The sequence below is a fragment of the Martes martes genome (genome assembly GCF_963455335.1).
Source record: "Martes martes genome assembly, chromosome: 5".
NCBI classification, from domain to species: Eukaryota; Metazoa; Chordata; class Mammalia; order Carnivora; family Mustelidae; genus Martes; species Martes martes.
This window is the reverse complement of record NC_137892.1, coordinates 60979343-60999438: the sequence shown is the minus strand read 5'-3', so window position 1 is coordinate 60999438 and position 20096 is coordinate 60979343. Positions and strand designations below refer to the sequence as shown.

Here is a 20096-nt window from a genome sequence, read left to right as displayed (position 1 = left end):
CCCCTCCAAGGGTGGAGTTTTTCCAGAGAAGTGAATGAAAAAGCAGAGGGAATATAAGAGTTGTCAAGTGGGGGAGCCTGGGTGTCTTAGTTAAGCATCTGCTTTGGGCTCAGGTCATGATCCCATGGTGCTAGGATCGAGTCCTGCTTTGGGCTCCCTTCTTTGTGAAGAGCCTGCTTCTCCCTCTTCCTCTCCTGCTCCCCCTGCTTGTGCTTGCTCACACACACACTCTCTCTCTTTCTCTCTGTCAGTCAGATAAAGAAATAAAATCTTTAAATCTAAAAAAAAGATTAGGGTTGGCAAGTGCACATTGGGAATAATGGACCATAGAACGTCAACAGAGAAGAGGGCCCAAGGGAAAGCACAGTGGTAGGTGGGCTGGAGTCCTGTGGGGCTAGAACAGCAGTTGTGGTGGACCTGCTGCATGAGCCAGAATGGGCAGCTTTTGAGGTGAAACAGTTCATGCCTCTGCTGAAGTCCAAGATGTGCCCCTGGTGCTGGATGGCTGAGGTAGAGTAGAGGAGGAGAGCAGCTAAGAGGAGATCTAGGCTTGATCTAGGTGGTGTTGGCTGGTTTAGCTTCCAGAAGCGTTGGCAGGTTTCTTGGGGCAGAGGGGAAAATATACATCACATGTTAACAACTTTGATGAGTGAGGGGGAGGGATTTGAAGTTAAATAGCTGACAACATGGACAAAGGGAAGATGTCATGATCAAACGGTATGACCTCAAAGGAGCTGTTGTTATTACAAAAAGGTAGAGTCTAGAAGTAAGAATGGTAAGCAGGAGAATCCTTGCCATATCACAGGAGGCAAGGAAATGAATAGGCGATTTCAGAGAGGGTTGCAGGGGAGGGACTGGAGAGGAAAGGGAGGGAGTGCCCACGGGGAGAAGAGAGTGAGGACACAGGTGAGTTGGCCGGCCATTTGGCAGTACGGCAAGGTGTCCAGTGTCTGGGTTTAGGAGGTGATAAGGTGGAGAGTTGGAAAAAACCTGGAAGTGGAGAGCAGTATGGACTTGATGTTGGAGGCTACAAGAGCCACAGAGGAGGACACACAGTGTTCTGACTGAGGAACACATGGAAAGACAAGGGTGGCACCTGCGACGAGTCTCACCAAGCTTGAGCAGTGGTGGGTCCACAAGCTGTCAGTACCACACACCACAGCCTAACTTGGCTGGCCCTGAAACTTGAGATGCATACTGTGTCACCTGGACCCAGAAGCTCCTCAGTCCAGCAGGAAAGAAACAGATAAAATAAGCATGAGTCGATGGCATTGTCCCTTATGGATATTGCGGGTGCACTCTGGCCAGTGATGCATTTTTTCCTGCTTCAGGTCTAATCCTGGCCCCCATTTCTTATTACATATTATTGCAGAAACTGGTCCCCTGCTCTCCCAATCTTCCTTTTTCCCTCTCTAGTCAGTTTTCACACCTCTGTGAGATGCCTCTCAGAGCACAGCTATGACCAGGTAATTCTGCTAAACCTCTAACCATGAATACAGGTCTCCGGGCATGTGAGTCCGGAACCCCCAGATGACCGCAACCTTTTCAGTCTTGTTTTCTGTTTCTTTCCCTCACCTACCAATGTGTTAACCCAGCACTTCCTTCTGAATTCCAGGAAGCTCTTATGTGCTTTCCCATTTGTCTTTTTTTTAGTTTTTACTATTTCCTGCATCAGAAATTCTTCTAATTTTTTTTTTTTGTTAAAATTCCACCTCCTTCATGAAGTCTTCCTTGATTCCCCTAGCCAGAATTAATCTTTCTCGTCTCTGTACTTCCCTCATCCATGTATTTAGCCTTTTTTTAAAAGCTCTTACCACTTTTAGTTTTATAGCTCTTCCTGTACAGGTCTGCCTTTGCTATTGTGTGGTCTGTTCCCAAAAGATGAGTCTCGTGTTTTGTACATTTCTCTTTTCCCTCCCTGAACCTGGACCTCACTCTACTTGTACATACCTAAAACAGGGCTGTTGAATGAATTGACCTTTAAGTCAAGATCAGGCACATGAAAGCTAAATCCACAGGCAGTGGGGACCCTTGAAGACATAGGAGTAGGGAAGTGATGTGATCAGAGTTACAGTTGAGGTTCCAGGAGGTTTCATCTGGCCACCCTGTGAAAGACAGACTATACAAAGGCATGATGTCATGATCTAATTCTTGGAGAGATCCTAAGCATCGTAATTAGACTGATAGACATGAGAGTGGACAAGGGACAGAGGAGAGAGATTGCAGGGTTAGAACTGACAGGCTCTGGTAGCTACAGTGGATGAAGAGAGATAGTTAAAGAACTAGAGGCAAGGAGGCATCAAGCCTAGGTGACCAAGAGGAGTGAATAGTGGTGCTTGTCAATAACATTGGGAAATTCAGGAGGAGGATCCGATTTCGGAAGTGATCTGAACTGGTAACACGCAGCACAGCAAGGAGGCCTCATCATAAGACAGCCACTACTTTCTGTGTACGTAAGCACAAACTATAGGCTGTTGGGGTATTGAGCACTCACTCAATGACAAGGCCAAAACTCTAGGGTTCTGAACACATGTTTTTCTTAAAACCTTACCATGTGCTAGAGTTTGATGCTGGGAGTTAGGGATACCAAGCCAAATGAGACCTCTTGACCTGCCCTCCAGAAACAGGTGAGGTACGGGAGACGGAGGCCTGAGGCATTACAATACGGTGAGATCTTGGCAGTGCTGGAGAAGTGATTGTGTCTGCGTCTTCATTTGCTTGCCTGTTCATTTGTATTTATCCTGCCATCTTCCAGAAAAGAGTTAAGTGTTAGTTTGCAGCGAAGATTCCAAATAGCGTAAGTAAAAATGAAGGCGAGGCCTTAAAATGGAGCCAGCAATGAATCTGAAGATATTTATCACATAATGACTAACACTGTTGTGGGGTTTCCACAAAGGTAAGCTTGTTCAGTTAAAATAGTTCACAGGGCCTAGAAAAACAAATTGCTTAAGAAAACAGCTTCAAAAAAACCTTTTTATTATGTTAGAAAATGGTTTGTAACTGTAAGACTAGCTAGTGGCTGGCCTGGAAGGGGCTCGGGTGGAACGTGAGCTTCTTCTCTTCCATGCGTGACAGTGTGCCTTCATCTCCTGAACCAGGAGCAGCCTCGAGGAGCTGGACTGATCACCAGTCACTGCGTAATGCACCAGCTAAGCTTTAAACCTTGCAAACGCCGAATTGATGATTTCAGCAGAGTAGTTTTCATTCTGAATTAACGCCTTCACACACGTCCGTTTTTTCAGCTACTTGGGGATACATTTTACAGTTAGTTACCTGGTCCTGGTGGGCCCATCCAGAGGAAGTATTACATGAAAAAATATCCTTGTTATAGTACATGAAAAAAAGAGCTGATTACAAAGCCTGGCATTCAGTATGATTCCACTTTTGTATGAGAAATTATACATGTAAATATATGCAGAGAAAATCATCGAAATAGAAGGCTTGTATTCTAAAATACCATGAGGGATATGGGGTTATGGTGAGTGTTCTTTTCTTCTGCTTATTAATATTTCTAAACATCTGAAATAAATACATAACAAAGATTCAACCTCAGATTAAGGGTAGTATCAATCAAAATGAGATGTTTTGTAGGAGTCCAGTGAAATGCTTATGTGGTCACTGTCTGGGAACACTTTTTTCCATGGCAGATTTCTCTTCCCTACTCAGTGGAATGGAATTTGGGGTTCTGAGGGTAAACCTTCCCAGGTGATTCAGTGTATTAGAGCTTACTTTTCAAAAAAGTATTTAACCCAGCCTATAGTTCTTCCTCCTGTAGACATTGATGGTTTTCTTGTCTGGGTCATTATACAAGACTGGTGTCTTTAATTTTCATAACTCACGTTGTCATTTGCACATGTAACATCTAAAACAATGAGTTTGAACCCTTAATGTACCTTAGACTTTTTTTTTTTGAGAGAGAGAGAAAGTGCACGTGTGCACACAAGGGTGGTAAGGGGTAGAGGAAGAGGGGGAGAAGGACACTTAAAACTTAAAACAGGTTCTAAGCCCAGCACAGAGCCTGAGACAGATGGCGCTTGATCTCAAGACCCTGAGATCATGACCTGAGCTGAAATCACGAGTCTGACATTTAACCCAATGAGGCACCCAGGTACCCCCATTAGACTTTTTTGTAATGGAGCTTTTAGGAAATAGTGATACATGGACCCTAGAGGTTTTAAGATGGACTAGGGTCTAGAAGTTGAGTTATGTAAGCATCCAGATGGTTTTGAAGTGCAGCTGAGGTTGAGAAGCATTTCCCCAAGCCCTTGCTGGAGAGCTCAGTTGTTTAATTATAAAAGTTAATTTAAAAATTGTAGATGCTTGTTATGAAAACAGCCTGACAGTATAAAGGGTAGAGAGTGGAACTTTTGCCTTCGGCCAGGTCAACAACTATTAATGGTTCTCTGTATAACTTTCCACAGATGAGCAAGTATATGTAACTCTTCTTTTATATAAAAGGTATTATACTAAGCATTACTGCTTAGTATTTCCAGCATTACTTGCTTTTGTTTCCAGATATGTAGGGGACATGTTTCTCTACCAGTTCATGCTGATTAATCTCACATGTTTTAATGGCTGCAAGGTATCTGCTGTGCAGAGATTCCTGGGTCTCTAACCTCAGAGGGCTGTATCTGGGATGCACTGCTTTAGTATAAGGATTCTCTTCCCTGTCTTTTCTTCTGTCCTCACCCTCTCTTCCTTTACAGTTGGAAAGGAGTCTTCATGGACCATATTCATTTATATCCTAGATCCTTACTGGAATGTGGTGTGATAGTATGCCTTCATATTTTCATTTATTTATTGTAAAATAATTCAGACATATAACAATGCCCCAGGTAACTGCCACTCTACTAAAGAAATAAAACATGGCCAATACTATTGAACCCACAATTCTCCCTAATTCTTTTCCTTTCCACCCCATCTAGAGGAGCTGCCCTTCTGACTGTAGTTGTCATCCCATGCATTTCTCTCTATTTTTACTACGTAGGTATGTTTTTGAGAACATACAGAGTTATTGGGTATGCTCTTACCCTTTATATGTATGTTATCACACTGTGTTTTCTTCTGCAAGTGGCTTTTCGCCCAATATTGTATTTATGAAATTCATCCATATGGATACATATAATTCCAGTTTACTCATTTTTCTGTAATTGTGGATATTCCATTGTACATGCACCTACCACAGTTTATCCATTTTCCATGATTGAATTTAACATGATTCAGATTTGTTGCAAATGCAGGTAGTACTGGTACTTGTCTTGCACACACCTTCTGGTGCACATGAACAAGTTTTCTGAATCCCAGCTGTTATCTAGGAGTGGGACTGTGGAGTGTAAGGAATGTGTGTCTTTCTTGTTCTTCAGGGAGGCTGCCAGCAGTATGTAAAGGTTTGTACTTGTGCTTTAACATTAAATTAGGGGTATCTAGGTGGTTCGGGTAGCTGAGAGTCTGACTCATGATTTTGGCTCAGGTCATGATCTCTCAGTCCTGAGATTGAGCCCTTCATCCAGTTTCTGCGTCCACACTGGGTGTGGAGCCTGCTTAGGGTTCTCTCTCTCACTCTCCTTCTGTCCCCCTCCCCGACTGGCGCAGGTGTGCAGGCATGTATTCACCTGTGCATACATGCTCTCTCTGTCTCAGAAATAAATACGGAAGGTAAAAGAAAATTAGACATACCCATTTGATGATGTTTCTATATAGTCTTCCAAATTGCTCGTAAGTAAATTTTCATTTTTTTTATTTGCAGTCTTGTACATGAAGTGCCATCTGAGAAGTCATTTTTTGTTAATGCTAGGGGATTATCTTCCCTCCGTGTGCATGCTTTGCCTGTTTACAAAAAGATCTGAAGCACTTTATTGGCCTTCTCTGACAAACTGCCAGGCCTCCTCTCATCAGCTGATGGTTACTTTCTTTAATTCCTTTTTGTCTTGGCTGCCAGGAAAGCAAGAGCTAAATTCAAGGCTCAGGTGCAGAAACAAATTTGGTTTAGTTTTCCCCTTCTCATACATGGGAGTATTTCTCTAATATGGTTCTTATAACAGCTGCATCAGAATCAGAGAGAAACTTGTTTCAAATGTTTAAAACTTTCTAAGCCCTGATCAGAGACCTATTAAGTTGGAATCGCTGAGACCCAAAATTAGCATTTTCAAAGCTCATGTAAAATGTGCTGTCTTAAATATGAAGATCTACTGGATGGCTTATGATCTTAGTTTCATATTCTTTGTAATTCTCCCATAATAGGTATGTTGTTATTCAAATCATTGCAAATCCTGTTTGGACTCAATGGAAGAAATACTGAAAATCTAGCAGAGTGAAATAGATGCATAACACTTGGCTCCAAACTTTTACCTTTAAATTGGTTATTTTTGTGTTATTGACCAGACATTTATGACACCGGGTTTAAATTCATGCATTCTGTAAATACTCGTTGAGTGCCTACTTTGTGCCGTGTGCTGTGCTGTCAGAGGAATAAATGAATGTGTGAAAAGCTGTGAACAGACAGGCTTTAGGAATATTTTTTACTGAATGTTGTAACCTTGTATAAGCCTATTCCTGAACAAGAACATTATTTTTAAAAGTAGAATTTTGGCGAACATATACATGCGGCCCTAATTAGTATATTTATATCAGTATATTGTGATATATGTATTTATCAGTGAAATATTTCTAGACACATATTTCCAAGGATCATTAACATGTTTGAGTGCATCACCAGAATATAAGGTCTGTTGTTTATTATCCTGATAAATGCAAACTTAAACCTCATTAACTTTTTAGACTTGCTAATTAAGTTTTAGAAAAGCAGTGAATTAAATGTGGCTTGAAAAAAGCAAAACAATTGGCTTCTGTCAGCATAATTTATGTCAATTAAATGTTGGTAGAAAGTGGTATTTACATTAAATGGCCCTTGGTTAATAATTTTCTTGCCGTGTTACCCAAGTAAAGTCTGTTTCCGCTCCTCACTTCAGAAACTGTGTACTCAAAATGGCAACAGTGTGCTTATTTTAAGAGAGAATTGGAGCGTAATAGGCATTCAAATGCTTAACTTATTTTGAATATTTGCTTTTGACTGTGTGGATGATTACTGATTTGTTTGCCCAGTCTAGTTTAATTCAGCAAATACTGATTGAGCACCTACTGTGGAGTATTTGTACTCTATTAAATATATATGACATATATTTATATATACTTGTATATGTATCTATTCTAATATATATTTATATATTTAATATATATATTTTATATATGTATGTATATATCCTCCTTGGGCAGAAAGAGAACATCTTGAATCAGTGTATGTTTTCCAGTTGGTAGTAAATACCAGCACTAAAAACCGCATGATAAGTGATATTTTACTAAATGAGTAGGCTGTTATGAATTCTATTGGCATCAGAAGTGTTGCCTATTAATATCTCTGTTGTTTATTTAGTTCCCACAGCTGTGTTTGCCAAACAGGAGATGCCTCTCTCCATCTTTTGATAAGAAGTGGTTGTGTGAATTTAATACTTCAGTCACCTGAGGACTTGGTTTGGTTTGAAATGCAGAGCCCAGGCAGTTCCCTTGAACACAGATCCCCTGGGTATAGTGTTGTAATTGGTGTGATGAAGGGGACTCTTAGACTCTGTATTTAAGAACCTCTGCAAGTGACCCTGAAACGTATTCAGATTTAGGAGCCATTGTTCAATTTCCACTCCCGAAATTTTGCAAAGAGAACAACAGAATCAGAGAGATTGTGATTTTGTCTGCCTGAGCTCATAATGTGTGTTTAATTGTAAGGATGCATCCCTCTGGTTATGTCAGGTTCCCCTCTATTAATCTTATTAATTAATCTGAGTAATTAATTAATCTGATTAATCTTATTCCTGATGAGTGATTGATCTTGTCTTTCTTTTGATGGACTTAATTATTTGTGGTTTTAACATACGCAGTTAAGGTTGGAAAAGAACATTTGCTCTCTTCATTATTATCCTTTGAAATTCTTGGGACTTTCCCACAGAGCAGACTCGTAGATGTGTTAGAGAATAGTTTGCCCAGTCAGCACATCCTGGGTTCTCTTTGATAGGAAAATGCCCCTGTCCTTCATAAGTGGCCTGCCTGTGTTTGTAGGTGTTTCCAGTGAACATGGTTTCACAAGAGCCAACACAAGTTTGGCATTTTCCTGGATTACTGTCTTGATTCTCAGCAATGTTTCCATTGAAATTGAAAGATTGCTAACAGTATTTTTTGCTTGGTTTTATATATGCAGTTCAGTGTTACAACTTTTATAAATTAATTTTAAATACTGTAGTGTGGTGTGATTGCAACTGTTAGTAGAAACAATTATATGAAAGAAAAACTTTTCTTGTCTTTTGTAATAATTTTATTGCTGCTAATCAAGTGTTTTTGATGTTGCTAGAAGAAAGCTGTTTCTTTAACCTGGTAATTACTTTCTTTTTCCCTTGTCTTAAAGTAATGATACAATAAAGTGTTCTTAAATGTATCATTTGTGATTTTTAAAAATAACATGTTTTCTAATTACACTGGAATGCTTGTTCACTGTGCAAGATTTAAAAATAGAAAAGCTCAAAAAAAGGAGGAAATTTAAATTACCTGTAATTCTACCACCTGGAAATGGTTATTTAGGTATTTGCCTTTTCGGGCTCTTTTAAAAATGCATACAATGTAGTGGTAAATCATTGGTGGCTTCATTCCATTTCTGGGTTAATGTTTATGTTTTAATTAAAAGCAACACAGATTTTTTTTTCATGCCTTTTAAGTACTATCCAGTATCTACACATCTTATAGTAATTGGTAGCCTTTTATGGCTTTTTCTTTTCTTAGACTGTAATTTTTAAATTTTTCTTTCTTATACCATCCTTCTCCAAAGTTAGAGATTTATTTATTTAGGAGATTATTTTCCTTGTGTACATTTACATAATACTCAAAAAATAAGAAGCTTTGACATGTATACTCTACAGAATTCTGTTAACTTTGTAACAAAATGAAGTAAATAGGAAAACATCTTTAATTTCAAAAAGAAGGCAAAATAAGCTAACACAAAGTCCTCCTCCTATACAGAGCACTTGGAGGACAAATAAGGCATTCCACTTACATGAGGAAGTTAGAATAGGCAAATTCATAGGAACAGAAAATAGAATAGAGGTTACCATGGGCTGGCGGGAAGGAGAGAATAGCGAGTTTGTTTTTTAATGAGTACAGAATTTCTTTTTTGGGATGATGAAAAGATCTAGTAATGGATGGTGGTGATGGTTGCACAACATTTGGATGTGCTTATTAATGCCACTGAATTGTGTACCTGAAAAATGGTAAGTGGTAAACTTTATTTATATATTTTTTACCACAATTTTTGAAGCACTCAAATATGTCCCCAAATCCAAATATAATATGATAATTATTGCCTCTATTCAGTGATTTTGATATTTGAGCTCCAGTATTGATCGTTCAATAAGAAAAACTGTTTTTCTTTGTTAATTACAGCACTTCTCCCTCATGCTAGCATTTTCCTTGTGTAAGACCTGGAAATTGTGATTTGAGGGGACAGAGGTCCACCCTGTTAGCTACAATTGAAAAACATCTAGAATGTTACCTCAAAATATCAAGATCTCATAAAAACAAACTCTTTTTCAATTTTTCATGTAACTGTTCTTTATTTTGGAAACTGATTTTAGAAACTATTAATTTCTTTTCTCCATTAGTGCTTTATTAAGCTTTGTTGACCTATTTAAGGGTTATAGGCGAGGAGGGAGTAGGGGATTAGAAAGATTAGTCAACCGCCACTCCTAAAAATATCAGAGTGATTTTTTTTTTCTTAATCACATAACTATAACCTGTGTACTCAGAGCAAACTAACTCTAAGACGAAACCTAAAGAATGCATTTTTACTACTTTTGAATATAAATACAGAAAGAATAATAATGACATGTGTTCTAGAAGTCCTTAAATTTCTAACATATTTTAACATTTGAAAAACTTCAGAATCATTTTTCAGTATTGTGTCTTGTAAAGTGCTTGTTGAAGTAATAAAAAGTTATAAAAAATATATTAATTTATAATGTCTTCAAAAACTTATTTTTGGTGCTTTTCTGGGATATGTACAGGTTAGCGTGATAATAGGAAAGCAGAATGGTATCTAAAGACCCTGGAATAAAGAGAACATAAGGAGAGAAACATAAGATAGTAAGGATAGAAAAATAAAGTGAGATTTGCTGTTTGTTATTATGAGGTGTTATTCAGTTTTTAGTAACCAAGGCGAAAAGGAAAATGTGTTTAGTTATAAAATTCTGTGTCCATCAAAATAACTATACTGCTGAAATTTATTGGAAAAATAAACTATATTCCTTAAGGGTAGTTAGCAGAAAATATTTTATCAGAAACATTTCCCACAGTCAGAAGCTCATGCTTCCCTAGTCTACTCAGTGACTGGTTAGCAAGCTGGTCTGTCTTCAGTGTCTGCCGGGCACCACTGTTCCTTTCTCATTATGTGCTGTGGAAAAATATAATTGTGATAGAAAATGTGTTCCTGCTGAGGCGATGGCTTTCAAACTGTTGTACAGGGTCTTGAGAGCCCCCCAGAGCCCCCTTCGGATGAGGAGAGAGGGCCTTACAGGGCTATGTCGGAACCAAATCAGCATGCCTTTTATCTAATCTGTAGTGAGTTTCTCTGTGAAATTTCATTTGAGCAAGGGATTTAACAGCTAAAAAGATACTGAAAATCAGTGGCCTAATGGTAGTTAGGAACATTGCATAGTAAAAGTACATCTAAGACGCACTCAAATCTGGTCTGCTGTCCTTAAGGGCAGAAACCCAATAATACCGTGAAGCATGTTGTGGCTCAGTCAGGTAAGCGTCTGACTCCTGATTTCGGCTCAGATCATGATCTCATGGTCACAGGATCGAGCCCACATTGGACTTCCATGCTCACCGTGGGGTCTGAGATGACTGAAAGTCTACCTAGGCTTTGATGCTAAGATCATTAGAGAACAACTGGTCACCATCAGTGACAAAATCTAACAAGGTCAGGATGGAGAATGGGTGATCTGTTAGTCTTGTCAGGAAGGCCTTGAAGATGTTAGCAAGGATAGTTTGGAGAAGGAGAAAGTAAATAGCATTTTTAAAAATTATACTTCATCAGTATGAATTTGACTTTACCACTAAAAATTTGGCATAGGAAAAGCATTTTTACATTAACTAGGTTATTGTGAAAAGTGAAAATTGGACTTACTCTTTTCAATGCAGTGTCTTTAAACTGAATGGAAAATGCAGGTGAATACTGTTGAGATTGCATGCTAGTTTTTAATTACCAGGTACCATATTATTGCAATAAGCTTTCCATGAAAATATTAAACATTAATTTTTATATTCATTAAAAACTTAAGTTTCTCTTATGTTCCTTAGATTTGTACATTATAATTATAGAATAAACTCAGCAACAGTGGACAAGGATAACTCTAATTTATACAGAAGTACAAAGGAGAACATAAATTTAAAACCTTTCATCCCTTGCAACTCTTGCCACAAATGATCAGTCGGTCCTTTGTTAACTTTAAGTTTGGACACTCACGTTGTTATTCACTCTTGACTCATTTGGGTTGGGTAGAAGGAGAAGAGATTGGAGAGAGGTTTAAGGACAGAGACTCAGAAGACCTTATAAACCATGCTCAGAATTTAGGGTTTCATTTTCCAGGCATTAAGAAACCATTGTATGTTTGTTTTGTTTTCTAAAAAATTACGAAATTAACTTATTTCTCATAACCTTCGTAAGAAGTAGAAAAGCAGGCAGTACTATTGTCACTGCTTACAGATGAAGAAGCTGAAGCACAGAGCTCTGGAACTTGTCTACTCACTCAACCGTTGTGTCCTGCTGCCGCTTGGATAGGATTCAGTCTGTCTCTGTATGCTGCAGTTGTCAGTGATTAAACTCAGTAATTAGTATTAAGATTAGAAAAAAGTACATGTAAACTTTTAAATGCAGTCATGCAACATCAACTTTTCGCTGACATTGCAGAAAAAGCTGTTGTCCAGTTTGAGACACCCTTTTATTTTTCTTTTATCATAGATCCCCCCAAAATTCTTTGATTGTGATAAGAACAGTTAACATGAGATCTACCCTCTTAACAGGTTTTTAAGTGTACGATGCATTTTTGTTGAGTGTAGGAACAGTGTTGTGCTGCAGATCTCTAGCACCTACTCAAGTTGGAAAATCAGAACTATATGCCTGTGGATTAGCAACTCCCATTCTTTCCTCACCCCCACCCCAGCCCTTGGCAACCACATTCTACTTCTCTGTTTCTATGAGTTCGTTTATTTTATTTTTATTTTTTTAAGATTTTTTTTTTTTTCAAATTTATTTGAGAGAGCTCAAGAAGGGGGAGAGTCAGAGGGAAAAGCAGACTCCCCACTGAGCAGGGAGCCCAATGTGCAACTTGATCCCAGGACCCTGGGATCATGACCTGAACCGAAGGCAGCTGTTTAACCGACTGAGCCACCCCCACACCCCGAGTTTGTTTATTTTAGAGACCTCACGTAAGTGGAGTCAGTATTTGTCCTTCTGTGGCTGACTTATTATACTTATTTCCAACATGACTCAGTTGATTTTAAAATAGGAGTCTGGTGGTAAGGTGAAAAATAGAATAGCTGTTAGAGAAAATGAAGATAGAAAAGGTTATCAGAATAACTCAGATCAATGAATATGAATTAGTGAAACATCAGTGGGATTGAAAGGAGAGTACTAAGGACTGGATACTGTAGATTAAGAGAGAAGAATCCAAAGAGAACACCAAATTCTCATTTTTTATACTTACAGAGTAAAGGTACTGAATTAGTTTTCTGCGTTGTGTAACAAACTGTCACAAACTCAGCAGCTAAAAGAAACAGCATATTATTTCAGAGTTTCTGTGGTTTCTGTAGTTTCGGTGGGTCCTGTGCAGAGTTCTCATCTGGAGGCTGAACTGGGGATGGATCCACTTACAGGCTCATTCAAGTTGCTGGCAGAATCCATCACCTTGAGATGATAGGACTGAGTCCCCTGGTTGGCTTTTGGCTAGGGACTGCTCTCAGCTCCTAGAGACCACTCACAGATCCTTTTCCCATGGCCCTCTCACAGTGTGGCAACATGCTCTTCAAAGCATTAGAGAAAGTCTCTAGTGTGGGTCTAGCAAGATGTAGTCTCATACAACATCATACGATCTAGGGAGTAAAATCCCATCACTTTGGCTGTATTCCATTGATTGAAAGCAAGTCACAGGTCCCACCTACACTCAGGGGAGGTGGAATCATACAAGGGGTGAATACCAGAATGCAGAGTTCATTGGGGTCACTTTATTGTGTATCTACCACACATACTTCCAGCCTTTGACAGCATGTACAGTAAGGAGATCAGAGTGTACATTCTGGAATCAGGTAGACCTGGGTTCAAATCCTAACTCCATGACTGACTGGCCTTTTGGTCACTAAACCTGTTTCCTCATCTGTAAATGAGGATAAGGTCTATCTCCTGTGGTGTCAGGAATCAGTGAAATAATGCAGGTATAACACTCAGGTGGGTGCCCAGAACACAGTAAAATGCTCATTCTTCCTCACGTGCGTAATCACATTTGGGCTTCAGCCACTGTGAGGAATAACTAATTGAAAAGTTAAGTTTCAGTTAAAGGATTTGCCCAAGTTAAATAAGTTGATGTTGATATTCAGGATTTGAAAACTTAATCTAACAGACTTTTTGCTGTACTAGTATGAGCATAAATGAACACATTCATGAAAATCATGGGACTTTGGGAAGAGGATAGGCCCATAGAGGTTAGCTGTTCCAGTCTCTCCATTTCACAGATGACGAAGTTTAGGACCACACAGGAAGGTAACCTAACTTGGCTAAGATGACACGGTACTTAGTGGCCAAGCCAGGACTAGATTGCGGGTCTCTTCCCTCAAGTTACTTTTTCTACCATATTTGGCTGCATTACATAATTTATAAATTGCATGACTTTTTAAAAAGTTTTCACTCCATCTTCTAGGCCAGAACTTCCTTTTTCAGTGTGACAGCTGATTTTTTAATGCCAAGTGACAGATGTATAGGAAGTTCAAGTTCAAGGCCTAAGGCCTAAAAATAAGAATTCACCTATCTCTAGTGACTAAAATTCAGCCTTTCTGAACATCTCTATTGTACAAAATGTGATTTGCTTCTTTAAATGTAAATTTAAATTACTGACTTACATGTATACATTTATCTATAATTATTGACTCTATATTTTATTTTGAACTAATTTCTAAAGGCGCCTCAATGATAGTAATGAAAGGAGCACTTAAAAAGCATAGAATCTTGTTAGCAGCCATATTAGGCCAGTACTTCCTGCTTAATCCCTGGAGCTGGGAAAGAAGACATTATTTAATATTCTTTTATCATTCTCCATCTTTGTACCAGATGTTTTGCTAGGGGCTTAGAGGAAGAGAAAGGGTCACCACATGACCAGGAATTCTTCCACCCTGAGACAATAACTCTAACCACGTTGATATCCTTCTATATTTTTTTCTGCACCGGCAGTTTTTAATAAAAATGACATTTTTATTAAAAACAATGATTACAGAAGCAATGCCCGGTCACAATAGAAGGGAGCTCAAATGGTGCAGGGAGCATACAACTGAAAACTAAAAGGCTCGCTCCCTCAAACTCCCAGCACTTCTGGCACTGAACCCTAGACCAGTGCACTCAAAGCAGTCGCTCTGAAGGGTCCCACCTTTGTTCCGCTGGTAGTTAACCTTACAATGTCTATAAAATAGTCCTCACTCTAATTTTAGATTTATTTGCTTTAAACACTAGCTGTTGAACTTCTGGCTACAAATACAAAGAATCATTTATCATTATATGAGCCTTCTCATTTTTAAAACTGTTCTTACTTATACCTTTCCAAAAGCTCTCAACATCTCTCCTGCTGCAATTACCTTGTTCTTTTTCATGGGCTAATTTACAAATGGAAGGAGCCAATAATGAGCATTTATGTTATTCGGATTTGCGTATATGTTACAGCCACATTCACTTGACAGCTTAAAAAGTATGTAATCCTTAAGGTGTTAGACTGTCAGAGGGGCCCCTCCTAAGCACCCCACTCTAAAATTCTCATTTCTGTCTAGCTTTTTGCACTTCTCTTATTCCCTATATCTCGTGTTTTCCTCTCAAATGCTCTTTTCTCTTTTTGGTCTCTATCTCTCTTTGAGCAGTTTATTCATGAGAACTCAGAGTTCTTGAAAGTCTAAGATAAGCTTTATTTTGTCTTCATATCTGTTTTGCAAGGTTAAGTGGATATAAACTCCCAGATTCTAAATGTAAAGGAATTGCTCCCTTATCTTCTAGTTTGGCATTCATTATAGATAAGAAGTTTGGTGGCACCTTATTCTCATCCTTTTCTTAGGAATGTTTTTTTCTCTCTCTGAAGTGTTTAGGATTTTTTTTTAAAATTTCTGTCATTTCTAAGATTTTACCGGTGTGTTTCTAGGTATAAATCTTGTCTTATTAATCTTACTTGGCATTTTGTGGAAACTTTCCATTTGATGATGCGTGTCTTATTTCTTCTATGATATTACTACTTTTCTTGTATCTGGCTTCTGTACTTCTATTGGGTGGGATTTAAACCCTCAGGAACTGACTGTGTTAAAATTATTTGTGTGTGTATTTTTCATTTCTTGATCTGTTTACTGGGCTCAGAGAATTCTTTGAATTTATCTTTCAGATTAAAACCGTGGTCCTCCACAGTATCTAATTTTAATCCCGCCTATACAGTGAATTTTTTCAGTCATCATATTTTTAATTTACAAGATGTTTTGTTCTCCAGCTGTTTCTTTTTTGGGTAGGGTATTTTATTTTAAGGCTGCAGTGTTCTTAATCTCTCTGAGGACACCAAATAGAGGTTTTGTTTGTTTTAACTCTATTTAGTGAATTATATTTTTATTCATTTCCTCTGTGGTAGTTGTTTTGTTGGTTGTTCTCAGTCCTTCTCTATCCTCCTCTGTCAGTTTTCCTCAACTCTCCTTGATTTTTCTTTAATTTTGGGTGCTATCCTTGTGTCTGTATGGAACACTGCTGAAGATATTCTTAGCACCGGCCTGTGCTCCCTCAGCAGCTGGGCAGGCCTCTTGCCCTCCCTCTAGACACTTTCTGTGTGACCTCGTGTTTTCACATAAGATATGTTGTGACCATTTTCCAGTGTCCTAAGTTCAAACATGCCACTTCTACTGGCTGCAGAGTTTTCCATCCTACTATTACTGCTCTTTTTTTTTCTTTAGGCATTTGATTTTTCCAGGTTTTCACTGGATAACATTAAGGAATATATTTGTACATGCATTTTTCATACCTCTGCAATAATTTCCATAGTGTTAATTCCTAGAGTGAAATTTATGGGTTGTGAAAGACTTCTGACAGACATCACTAAATTGCGTTTTGGGAGATTGTAACAAGTCTCAGTCTTACATAAGAATACCCGTTTCCCTACACTCTCGATAGTGGTAGATGTCATCCTTCTTTTTCATCTCTTTGCTAATTGATGTATATAAAACAGCATTTTATTCCTGTTTGAACTTGCATAATATGTGACTATTTTCATGAGTTTTTGTGTGTGCGAATTGATTCTTCCTGTCCTTTGCCTGCCTGTGTTGAAATGTTCACCATTTTGTTTTGCTTTATGCGAGTATTTGTTTTAGGAATATTAACCCTTTTTTATACATGTTGCAAATATTTGCGTCCGATTGTGGTTTGCCTTTAACTTTTTCCTATGTGTTTTTTCCTGTACACATGTTTTGGTGCTAAGTTTATAAAGCCACCCATCTACCTATCCAGAGATTAAATTTCATTTATACCTCTTTGTATGTTTATGGTTTCTTCTTTTACATAAATTTATTTTGGAATATGGTTTGAGTAGGGGCACGTCTGTTTTGTTTTGTTTTGATTTCAAAATAACCACCTAGCTGGCATGTTTTTTTGTGGATTGATCATTCATCCTTTCCTCCCTTCCTCATTAAAAGTCTCTCCCTTGTCACATACTAAATGTTTTATATGTGTATGTATCTGCCTAAAAATAACTTCCCAGGAGCATCCTACAGTTCATGAAACTTCTAGCCAGACCCCTCTGTTACCCTACTGTTTCTAGAAAACACTTAAGTATAATACTTAAAATATTGTATGAAAATCTTAGTGCTTGCTTGTTACTCCAATTCTTGAGAATCAAAGGCCCTTTCCCCCCTCCCCCCCATTGGCCTTATCAGAGCACTTTGTTATCAGCCAAAGGTTCATTCTTTTTGTTAGCTTGCAACATATAGGGAGAAAAATCAACTGTGTTAAATGGGGTCAAACATTACGATTCTGGAGAGTTGAGTGGTTTCAGAGATAGAAAAGTTTAACCTTTGTGGTGGGGAGAAATATTATTAAACATTGAAAATTGATATAAATAACAGTATTTGAACTTTAAGGAAGTAATCAGAATGCTCGTAAGTTAGCAACATTTCAAAAGTTCTGTTTTATTGTTACTGATTTTAAAATGGATAAAATTAAAGCACTTTCTATATATATATAAACCATATATATATAAACCATATATGTTATATAAATATATATTATATAAATATATATGTATATTTCTTTTTAAAAAAAATTTTTTTAAGATTTTATTTATTTATTTGAGAGAGAGAGAGAGCATGAGAGGGGAGAAGGTCAGAGGGAGAAGCAGACTCCCCGTGGAGCTGGGGCCTGATGCGGGACTTGATCCCGGGACTCCGGGATCGTGACCTGAGCTGAGGGCAGTTGCTTAACCAACTGAGCCACCCAGGCGCCCTATATGTATGTTTCTATATGACCCCATCTATGGTAGAGTTATCCTAGATGGAGTTACATACAATTTCTAAATGGCACTTATTCCTGGAGTAGTTCTCCTAAGGGTCTGCCAATCTGTGGGAAAAACAATGTACTCCATCTTCCCTGCCCAGTACAAGGCTCCAGCCCAGAGATGGTTAAGGCTGGATTTCACCATGACATTCTCCAAAAAGAAAAGGTACATTATGCTGCTGTAGGTCACATGTGAACTACTGGAACAAAACTACATTGATGAAGGTATTTTGCTAAGAAAATAGTTAACCAAAACTCACAAAGCTGGTTAGCGGGTCGAAAACCTGAATTCTGAGTTTTGCTATTAACTGCATGACCTTGAGTGAGTATTGCTTAATGATTCTCCCCCACATACACTTTTTTTTCTCCCAGAATCCTTTTAGACTAAATAGACATTTCCCCAAATATGTTCTGTAGACCATTATTGCCACGAGGTGCTCTGGGAGTTTTAGGGGTCCACAGTGAAATGAGTTAGAGAAATGCTGTATAGTAGATTCTTCTTTAGAAAATACACAATGTGCAGTATAATATTAAAGGATGGTGGAAATCTTACAGGAAAGAAACCCTTACATCTTTTGCACCCATTTCTTGACATCTCTAAGAACTGTGTTCCATGAAGTCCACTTTAGGAACCTGTCTTAGATGTCTGAGATTACTAAACATCTTTCACCCTAATAAAAAGTTTTAGCTTATATAAATAAATTATTTCAAGGTGGTACTGTAATTTGTAATACACTATGGAATCTTGTTAAGGAAATACCAGGGGAAAAAACCTTTAATTCTGTAATTTTCTAGTACTCATGGATTTTTAAACACAACGACACAGAGAAGCACTATTTTCCCTTGGAATACCAAAACTTTGGTTTGAGATGATTGCCCAGAAGGTAGGGTCAGAGGTTTCCCTACTTTTTGGGAGCTCTGTCCTGTACCTCAGGCTCTATTCACAATGTTTCTACAGGGTGCACTTTGACGTTAGGCACTCTTTTATATCCAACACATGTTTTCTTTTTTTTTAATATGATTTCAGCTGTTATTGGCACACAGTACATAGACCCTCAGGGATCCTTTATTTTTCATAAAGTAATACTTGGCTTCCTAATAAAAAAATTCAGAGGAAAAATCAAGGTGTCTTCATCTTATTTGTAGGATGGGAGCGGCAGATAATATATATAAAGGACAGAGTACCTTTATGGAAGAGCTGACTGACACTGCAGAAATAATAAGACAAGCAACATCCCAGTCCTTGGTTATCTTGGATGAATTGGGAAGAGGGACGAGCACCCATGATGGAATCGCCATTGCTTATGCTACACTCGAGCATTTTATTAGAGATGTGAGTATCTTGCACAGCTTTTTGTATGTAAATGGTGCATAGCATATAAATTGTTTTTCTGATCAGCTTCTAAATATTCAAAATGATCAGGGATGCCTGGGTGGCTCAGTTGTTATGCGGCTGCCTTCGGCTCAGGTCATGATCCCGGGGTCCTGGGATCGAGCCCCAGGTCGGGCTCTCTGCTCAGCAGGAAGCCTGCTTCTCCCTCTCCCACTCCCCCTGCTTGTATTCCCTCTCTCACTGTCTCTGTCTCTCTCTGTGTCAAATAAATAATTAAAATCTGTTTTTAAAAAATGATCTTTATTATAAGTGACCTTATACCTGCAATTGGCCATTAAAACACTCCACATTGAACTTAGATGGATTAGCCCTACATCATGTCTATAATTCTTTGATGTGTCTTCTTTGCTTTTGCTGAAACAGAGTAAACCTGGTCAGTAGTATAAAGGCCTCTCTGGCAGTATTTCCCCCTAGAACTGTTTCTCATTATCCTTGGCAAACTCTGAATTAAAAGCAGGGACGTGCCCCCCCCCCCCCGCAACTTGCAACCCAGTCCTTAAGGAAAGAACAAAAAGGAGATAGAGCCATTTTAACCTATGAAATCCTTTTTTGAGCAATATCCTACAGGACCTTGGTAGAAGACCTTTAATCTCGTGTCTTTGTGTCTTTCTTTCACTCTTTTAATGCATATCTGTTTTTTCCAGAGGGCAGTTCTGAGCCTCTTGGTGTGAAGTTTTGCTCGTGTTAAATGCTCCATCCTTGTCATCTCCATCAAGCTCCCCCCTTTATTAATGCTCTCTCTTTGTTCATTCTGGTCTCTCCTCTTCTGCCTCTCCTTCTTGGCTCCTGTCTGGAACCTTGTCTGGTCTTCGGTTTTTCTTTTACTATTTTGTTCTCTGCTTT

The 20096-nt window shown here is 38.5% G+C and overlaps 1 protein-coding gene across 1 annotated transcript in view; it reads left to right on the top strand.

Annotated features, from left to right (window-relative positions):
• Positions 1-20096, top strand: part of MSH3 (mutS homolog 3) — a 187929-nt gene that overhangs the window by 153773 nt on the left and 14060 nt on the right. The window contains exon 21 of the mRNA XM_080804700.1: positions 19007-19193. Coding sequence (XP_080660826.1) covers positions 19007-19193 — 187 coding nt within the window. The remainder of the gene's footprint in view (positions 1-19006; positions 19194-20096) is intronic.